We start from the raw sequence: 9,512 nt of genomic DNA, 5'->3' as shown, positions 1-9,512 counted from the left end.
ATAAAAGCATTTGGAAATGTCACTACTGCAGCTTCCTGCATCAAAATGTCTCAATGCTGCAAAGATAAGACCACTGAATATTAATTTATTTAGTCAAAGGAATCTGAATCTCCAATTCATCCAGCCTATCCAGTGGAACACAGAGATTTTTCCCATGGCCTGGGTCTGCTCTTGCCCCCTTCTGGTGGGACATACCTAAAACACCTCTCCAAGGAGGCATCCTTGCCAGATCCCTGAACTACTTTGACTGCCAATCTCGGATGGCTGAATTCCTCACCCTATCGCTAACAAAGAGGCCAACAGTTTCTGACATTTGTAACTACAGTCTCATGCTTTTGGTCACTACCCAGAACTCATGATGGTAGGGACGTAACTCGACTGGTAAATCAAGAGCTTTGCTTTTGTGCTCAGCTCTCTCTTTACCACGATGGACCAATGCGGTGCCCAGATCACTGCAGCTGTGTTCCCATTTGGACCCCGACTTGCAAAAGGCACTCCACGTTTTTGCAGCTAAGGACCATGGCCTCAGACTTGGAGGTGCTGATTCTCCTTCCCACCACTTCACACTCGACTGCGAACTATCCAGTGAAGTCAACAAAGCCACATCATCTGCAAAAAACAGAGATGAGCTTCTGAGGCCACCAAAGTGCAACCGTCCACCACCTGACAAAGTAATTCGATCCATAAAAAGTATGAATAAAACTGCTGGCAAAGTCCAACACGCACCAGGAATGAGTCCAACTTACTGCTGGCAATGTGGACGGAGCTCCAGGAATGGTTATGCAGGGACCGAATGGCCCATAGCAATGAGCCAGACACCCTACATTCCCAACCATCCCCCGCAGGATGAACTCTCCGGCACCCTGGCATAGTGTCTGAGTATCGTGATCCTCTGGTAGTTGAAGCTCACCGACTGGTCCCCCCTTGTTAAAAATGAAAACCACCATCTCAGTCTGCCAGTGCATTGGCACTGCTTCAGATCTCCACATGACATGTCAGAGGTGTGGGAGCCAACAATGCCCTACAACATCCAGAGCTTCTAGGAAACCTCGTCCACCCCTTAGGCCTGGCTACCAAGGAGATGTTTAAAGAGGACATGAAACACATATAAAGGTTTATTTACATCAGAATGATGTCAGTACATAACGTTACGTCACCGGATTGGATTTGCATTAGTTTATGTTGGCTAACTAGTGACAGAGCTGATAACTCAGTGGAAATCAAGGGGACTGAAAATCTGTTTAAAAGGATCACTTTTGTGCTGCCCCCTGGCTGCAACAATGAGCTTTATGTTAAAACCAAGGATATGCTGTCCACTTTTTTGGCCCTTCATTGTTTGTTCGGCTGCACTCAAATGGGAAAATCCAGCTGTTTGCTCTAATGTTCGGTTTTGTAAAGGACTTTATGAATGAGGACGGTGTGGACGAGAGCCTGTTTGACTCAGTTTACAGGTGATTCACCGCAGCGACAAGCTGGAGTTAGAAACTGATTTTTCCTCATCTGGCCTAGTGCACTGAGCGACGCAATCAGCTTATGATCTTCAGCTTGATGCTTCCTTCACCTCCAGTATCCACCATGTGGTTTGGGGACAAGCATGAAGCTCCTTGCAGCTGCCTCGGCAATGAAGGTGGAGAACATGGTTCCCAGCCTCCCTCGGAAAGCTGCCAAAGTTCTGCTGGAGGTGGAAGTTGAAGATCTCTGGAACAGGGTCAGATGTTCCAGAGATCATGTTTGGGTGTGTCGGGTCTGTTCAGCATCCTTCCCCGCCACCTGATTCATCTGGTCAATTGACACCTCAGCTGCTCTCGTTATCTGAGTGTAATCATATCACATCAGGTCTGTGGCCACATTTATTGTACAAAGTCACTCAGGTTCCTTCCCCACCAGAGGCGTGGCGGTCCATGTCCCGATAGCCGACTCAGGTAGCTGAGGTTTGGATCACCAGGGCGCACATTGCACCCGACCCCTATAACACCTCCTGCAGGTGGTGGGCCTACAGGACGGTCTGCAGAATGACTTTTTTAAATTAAGGAGAAATAGGTCAACTATGATAGCCGTTTATTAAGAGTACCTTAAAAAGTATGAACATTTTAAAGAATAGTAATGTTTTTGGGCTGAACAAAAGTCATTTTTTGGTGCTCATGTGTCAACAGTAAAAACACTTTAGTTAAAAAGAGCATTTGTTCACAGGGCACCACCAAGAAAACCAAGAAGCCTGATCGCAAGGAACGGATCAGTGAGCAAACCTACCAGCTCTCCAGGTGGACCCCTTTTGTCAAGGATCTCATGGAGGTACTTTCCATCTGCTGTTGCTTTGTGTCAGTATTTAGGAAACAAATGTGTTAAACAGTATTTTGGGTTACAATCGGTACAGTTACAAATTGTTGCTACTTGCATGTCTTCCCACAGGATGCAATTGAAGACAAACTTGATCCCAAGCAATACCCGTATATTTCCCAGCGACAAGCATCTGCCAAAGCCAGTGCTCCATCAAGGTGTGTAGCTAAATACAGATTTCAGGTGATACAAAATAAGAAGCTGATTGCCACTATCGTTGTTTCAAAGGGTCTACGCATACATGTGTAAAACTCTCAGGACTTTGGCATAAATGTTTGTCTGTTACTCATCATACAGTGCTCGCTATGGTAACTGGCACAAGAACAGGGGCCCCACAGAGGTGAAGACAGGGCCCCGGATAATCGTCTTCATCATTGGAGGCATGACATACAGTGAGATGCGCTGCGTGTATGAGGTCACCCAGGCCAATGGCAAGTGGGAGGCTTTGATTGGTGAGTTGATTTGACTGAGAATACTTATAGGAGAATTGGGTCATCTGTTAAGGGCACTGCATGTTTTATACAGGCGAATTGGTTTGCTCAACACAGAGAGTACTACTCAACTTTAGCATCCCTATAACTGAACTTAGAACGAGGTGATTTTGAAATTCATGCCACAGCTGCATCTTCTAGAAATCTTAGATTAGTTTGAATCGCACTAATCTCCACCTCAAGGTCAGAGGTCAAGTTTTCTCAGAATCTTGTGAATGTTAAGAAGTAATTTAGGAGTTTGAAATCCGTACCATACTATGAGGCTGACAGCTAGCACTGGACAAAATACACTTTAAAGTATTTTTAAAACTCTTGCGACTCATTTTTATCAAAAGCGCTCTGATCCGATCCAGGCTCTGCTGTGTCCTCTGAATCTGAAACATCACCTGGTTGTTTGGTGTAGAAACACTGACCTCTGTGGACAGTCGAGCATTTGTGACTTTTCAGTAAAACCTTTGCAGAGTATTTGTTTGTGTCTCACGTTATTAACAAGCTTTCATCAAGCACTTGCTGAGCTTTGAGAATTTTGTTTCCTGTAGGCGCCACCCACATCCTCACCCCGCCAAAATATTTAAAGGAACTACAGCACCCAGACTTCTTGGACCCCAATGCCTCACCAGAGGGCGCCGAGGAGCCTCCTGTACAATAAAAGAACATCTGGAAGTAAATACTGAATGTCATTTTGTTCTTTGTGTACCTCTGTGTTTGCTGCTGTAGCCCTGTCCCCCACATCATTTGATGCCCGTGGTTTTCACAAACAGTCAGAATCTGTGTTTGTCAGTGTTTTAATAAATCGTCCTGCAGGTGAACTCGACTGTCACAGAGATCCTCCCTGTTCCTGCTGGATTTCTACCATCCCTTGTGTTTGACAGCTGTCTGAGGCAGGACTGTGTTCTGGTTGTAAAATGGCACGGGTTACCTGCAACATACCATGTAATCTTTGAAACCTGCATTTTCTTCTAACGATACCGTAACATTGTTGAAAAACATTTATACATTTTAAATTCATAGCACCTGTCAGTTACAACAAAGTGATCTTCTAGATAACACATACAAGGACCCAACACCTCCAGTAACACTGTGAGGAATCCTGTAGTGTGCATATTAGACAAATATGTAGGGCTGCTCTCTTCATTTGACTTATTTTTATTTTATTCTGATCATTTTGCATCCTCACCTCTATAAAAACCATAGACTACAGTATTACATGATGCTGAATTATCCTTTCGTTCTTGATCGAGTAATGAAAACTTTACGGTGCATCCAGAAACTATTCAGAGTCCTTCACTTGTTCCACATTTCGTAATGTTACGACCTTATTCTAAAATGGATTCAATTCATTTTCACCTCAAAATTTTACACACAATCCTATAACGACAAAGGACAGTGGTTTGCTTCATATGTTTGCAAATGTATTAAAAAATAAACAAAAATATAACATCTAATTAAGTATTTACAGCCTTTATCATGACACACAGAACTGGGCTCAGGTGCATCTGGTTTCCTCCAGACTCCTGTCAGATGTTTCTACAGCTTGTTTGGAGTCTACCTGTGGTAAACTCAGTTGACTGGACACCACCAACACTGGTCTGTATAAGATCCCACAGTTGAGAGTGCAGAGCACAAACCGCACCATGAAGTTCAAGGAGTTGTCTGTAGACCTCCAAGACTGGATTGTATCGAGGCGCAGATCTGGGGAAGCGTAGGGAAACGTTTCTGCAGCTTTGGAGATCCCAGTGAGCACAGCAGCCTCAATAATCCATAAATGGAAGAAGTTTGAAACACCTGGACTCTTCGTAGAGCTGGACACCCAGCCAGTCGGTGTAGAAGGGCCTTTGTCAGAGTGATCATCAGTTCTCAGTCACCTCCCAGACTGAGCTCCAGCATTGCCCTGTGGAGAGAGGAGAACCTTTTAGAAGGACAACCATTTCTGCAGCACTCCATTAATCAGGCTTTTATGATAGTGTCCAGTTGGAAGCCACTCTTCAGGAAAATGGCCCGACAGCACTCCTAGAGCTCGCAAAAAGGCAACCAAAGACTAAGACCACAGGAAACAAAATTATCTGATCTGATGAAACAAAGATTGAACTCTCTGGCCTGAATGCTAATACCATTACTATAGTGCAGCATGGTGGGGCCCACATTATGCTGTGGAGATCTTTTTGCCAGCAGGAACTGGGAGACTGGTTGTGGTCAAGGGAGAGATGAATGCAGGAATGTACAGAGACATTCTGATGGTAGCCTTCTGCAGAGATTGGGGTGAAGTGACAAATAACATTTGTGTTTGAATGGTCTTCAGTGTCCCAGAGCACAAACTTGAATCTGATGATCCTCCTCCAATCCGATGAAAGTGAAAAGGTTCTGCAAAAAAGTTTGTAGCATCACGCTCATAGACTTTAGGTTGTAATTGTTTCAAGCAAACCTCTTTTACTTTGTTTTTATGGGGTGAGGCATTATTTTAAGGTGAGAAATGAAGTTAATACATTTACATTTCCTCCATGAGTACTTTTATCACTACACATTTTACACTTTTAAATTTTTATATATACACACTGCATATCCTTCCAAGGCAGGTGATTATACTGTGTATCACGTGTTCTCTGAATCCACCGTTATACAGGATTATATAAGCTCGGTAGTCCTATGAAAGCTACAGCAGCCACATAACAAAGTCTAAAAGTACAAAAAGTACCTCAATCATAGCAGGCTGGGTAAGTAGGTACACTCACTGGACATGTTATTAGGTGCACCTTGTCAGTTAGATGCTTTGTTAGATAAAAGACCTTCAATGTTAGACTCTTCTAAATATGAAAATAAAAAACCATCACGTAGAATTGTCTGCACACTGCACCACCTATACAAAACAAAACAGAAAGTTAACGTCCTCTGAGGAAGTAATTACATAGACAACAACTCTAATGAGAAGATGATGACGTGAGGTGGTTAACAGAACAAATGCAATCAGTGTTTAAATATTTAATCAGCTTGGTGTCACCATTTATCCTGCAACATGTAATAAACTGAAACAAAAAAGCAGCTGAAGCAAAAACTGACAAAGTAATTCACACACTTGTTGCCATGGTGAAGTGCAGCAGGTTTACAAGAACACTTTACAAACTGCAGAATTTCAAAAATATAAAATTATTTATTTTATGTGCTCTGTAACATATTCATATTCACAGCTATTACTTTTGAACAGGCGGATATGCTAAATCAATATTTCCAGTTCATCATAATGCATATTCATCATATTTTAGCCTTGGCCTACCCAGACGACATCCTTTAACCGTTAAAAGCAGAGAGGATGTCTCTGCTTTAGAGGTTGATAGATCAGAGTTTTGTTTGATAAGATACCTTTATTAGTCCCACGAGTGGGAAATTTCATGTTTGTGAGGAGATTTAGATGAAATTCTGAACTTAACAATGAGCCACTGAAGAAAAAGAAAAAGTTCTTTCTTTTCATTGAAGACTTGAGCAAACAGACTGGTCATACAGCATCTTGTGTCTTTCAGGGTCAACTGAAACCTTTACCCCTTCTCACCTTGTAAAAACCCTCAAAGACTTGGAGAAAGAAGAACAGAGCACTGCCTGTAGTACTCCATAAACTCTTACTCTAGATTCCCCACCCACTCACATGTCAGAGCCAAACTTTGTGTTGTGTACAAATCAGTTGTTAAAACTCCAAACATGGAAACTGCTAATCACGCTGGAGTCTTTGCTGTTGTTAACTCTGTATTGTGGGATTATATTTATTCATCTAAACAATAACAGCTCAGCATTATTTTTTATTTGCTTCACAGTCATATTGGAGCAAAATCTGGCACTTCTCATCTAAAGTAGTGTTTTTCATGTAGTGGTTGCCATGGCATACTGTAAAAATCATTAGCTTTATAATAATGTCTGACCTGGAAGCCGCCAACATAAATGTAGCTGTAGCTCCATCATTTACTAGATAAGTAGATGTGATAGTGATTGTTTGTTATACACTGAGTATCATTTTTCCTTTTATTTGACCATAATGCTTGGTTTTTATTTTATAGTGGTTCTGTATGACTAGTTATCAGCTGTTGTTTGAAAAGAGATCGCAGTGTTATCACACATTTGTACTTTTTTGTCCTCATCAATAAACAGTACTTGCTACAGGTGGTGTGTTCAACTAATAAAGCGACTTCCATTAATCTCTCCTCTCTCTGTGAGTTTCAGAGGTTAAAAGACAGAACATGAACAGTATATGTTCATATACAGTATATATACAGTACATATATGTACATATATGAACAGTATATGTACATATATGTACATATACTGTTCATATATGTACATATATGTACATATACTGTACTGTGCAAACGTTTTAGGCAGGTGTGAAACATCCTGTAAACAAAGAACGCTTTCAGAAATATAAATGATTGTTTATTGGTCCTAAATGTATTGTGCAGCAGGACAACGACCCCAAACACACAGCAAAAATCATTAAGAACTATCTTCAGTGAAAATAAGAATAAGAAGTACTGGAAGTGATGGTCCGGCCCCCACAAAGCCCTGATCTCAACATCATGGAGTGTGTCTGGGATTACATGAAGACCCAGAAGGATGTGAGGAAGATCTGTGCTTAGTTCTCCGAGATGTTTGGAACAACCAGCCGAGCTCCTTCAAAAACTGTGCACGTGCACCTAGAAGAAGACAAAGGGTGGTCACACCAAACGTTGACATGATTTAGATTTCTGTTTGTTCATTTTGTTGATGGATGAAAATAAATGATCAACAATTTTATTTTGAAAGCATTCTCTGTTCACAGTAATGTTTCACACATGCATAAAAGTTTTGCACAGTAGTGTAAATACATAGTGCTTAATACATTTATTAGACCCCCACCCAGTGTGAGGTGTATGCCACAGCTGCCACAGTACTGGTAATCACCAAAGTTTTTAAGCTTCTGTAATGGTTGATCCAGCAAAGTGCACAGACAATCCTAATGTGATAATGAAATTATGATTGTTATATTGTACTTTTGTAAAATTCAGAAAACAATAGTAAAGCACATTATAGTTTTTTTTCATCAAAATACCAAATGCTGCTAAACAGAAAACTCCGTTTTAGTGAATTCAGTTTGTTAATTTCTAATATAAATTGTATGAAACATTGTTTTTTGTTGAGTCCTCAAATGCTTGTTTTTCCTTGTTTTTATAAGAGGTGGTCTAATAAATATGTTAAGCACTGTACTTATTCTGTTACATAACAGAATACATGCAAATGTTGGTCACTTGACAAATCGAGAGGTGTGAAGAAGGACTGAACCTGTATTTTGATGCTCACATACATTATGGTCTTCAAGTTTGGTGTTGACCATAAGGACCAAATGCTTTGGCAATGTGGCAATTTCCACACAGAAACATCATATTATTTACACTACCAGACAAAGTGTGGACACGCCTTCTCATTCCGTGCTTTTTCTTTATTTTTACCACTTTCTAGTTTGTATATACACACTGACGATATGTGGAATTATATAGCAAAGAAAAAACGGTCATGTTGGTGCACAGCTGACAGCGTATTTAACAACTCATATTATGGCAAGAAGCAATCAGCAAAATAAAAAGACAGTCAATCGTTAAGAACTGAAGGTCAGTCCCTTTGCACTGTTTGAGTTTTGCATCTACAAAGGCGAAGAGGTGTGTTGACACCATGGACACTTTATCAGTGACGATTATTTCAGCACTTAGAAGTTCTGATCTGACTTACCGCTCATTGCCAAGTCCCTGAATGGGAGCTTTGAAGCTTCCAGGCAGCTTGAGAGGAGAATGTTAAATGCTGCAGTTCAGCAGTTTACAGCACTGTGGGGGTTGATATGTCCGCTTCCTGTGCCTGTCTCAGGACTTTGCTCAGCATCTTAGATGCTTCTGTTTTCAGCATTTCAGCAGCTGGAAATGTGCAAACAAACATGGGAGTTGACAACCAGCTGATCATGGCTGCATGATCTCACTGCATCTTGACTTCATACCAGTTTCTCAGCCTCATGTTTAACATGCGTCAGGTTTTTCCTGGGCTTTGGTTTCTTTAAATGAACTGTCATGCTTGAAGTTGCCAAGTGTATTTCAGCCACAAACTGTGCAAAGAATAGAAAATGTGTGTCTTTCACACAACAGCTACAAATACAGAAAAGTCTTGATTTAAAAAACCACTGGGTAATCAGGCTCTTTTCATCCAGTGTGTTTTGGCCAGTGGTAAACTGCACAGGCTTCCAGCTGTTTAGAAGAAGCAAATTGGATTGTTTCTTTCTGTCAGAGCAGCAGAGTCGATATTTTCACTAAAACATCTCTTCAGTCTCATTGGAGGGCGGCAAAAAAAAATCAAACCCACGATTAGACATTTCATCTTAGTCTCTGTCTGAATCCACCATTGTTAGCATAACATTTAACAGTGTGGTGTCTGTGTTTCATCCTTACATTCCTATGATATGAAGTCTGGCTTCTATTTTATTTTATAAACATCATTGTTGCATCTTGTTTTCATTTTTCTCCTGTAGCTTTTGTGTACTTTTGGTCTTCTTTTGCTGCTTGTGACAAAACTTTGAAATGTCGGTTTTCTGAATCTGACAGCATGTCCGTGTACGTGCCAACGGGAGATCTGCGCTTTGTGCTGACATGTTTTTGTAGAATCTGTCGTTTGCCTGCTCTTGTCCCG

General features: G+C 41.1%; 1 protein-coding gene across 3 annotated transcripts in view; it reads left to right on the top strand.

The window, feature by feature from the left end:
• Positions 1-7,006, top strand: part of stxbp1b (syntaxin binding protein 1b) — a 35,768-nt gene extending 28,762 nt beyond the window's left edge. For 2 of the 3 annotated variants that reach the window (XM_042228674.1, XM_042228676.1), the window contains 4 exons: positions 2,191-2,292; positions 2,410-2,495; positions 2,635-2,789; positions 3,368-7,006. In XM_042228674.1, coding sequence (XP_042084608.1) covers positions 2,191-2,292; positions 2,410-2,495; positions 2,635-2,789; positions 3,368-3,477 — 453 coding nt within the window. In that variant the 3' untranslated portion in view covers positions 3,478-7,006. The remainder of the gene's footprint in view (positions 1-2,190; positions 2,293-2,409; positions 2,496-2,634; positions 2,790-3,367) is intronic. The other variant, XM_042228675.1, reaches the window with a different exon arrangement.
• The last annotated feature ends 2,506 nt before the right edge of the window (positions 7,007-9,512 follow it).

This window comes from Haplochromis burtoni, unplaced genomic scaffold (assembly GCF_018398535.1).
Source record: "Haplochromis burtoni strain Fernald_Lab_line unplaced genomic scaffold, NCSU_Asbu1 Contig_341, whole genome shotgun sequence".
NCBI lineage: Eukaryota > Metazoa > Chordata > Actinopteri > Cichliformes > Cichlidae > Haplochromis > Haplochromis burtoni.
Note: the sequence above shows the minus strand (reverse complement) of the source record. Positions and strands in the feature narration are given on the sequence as shown.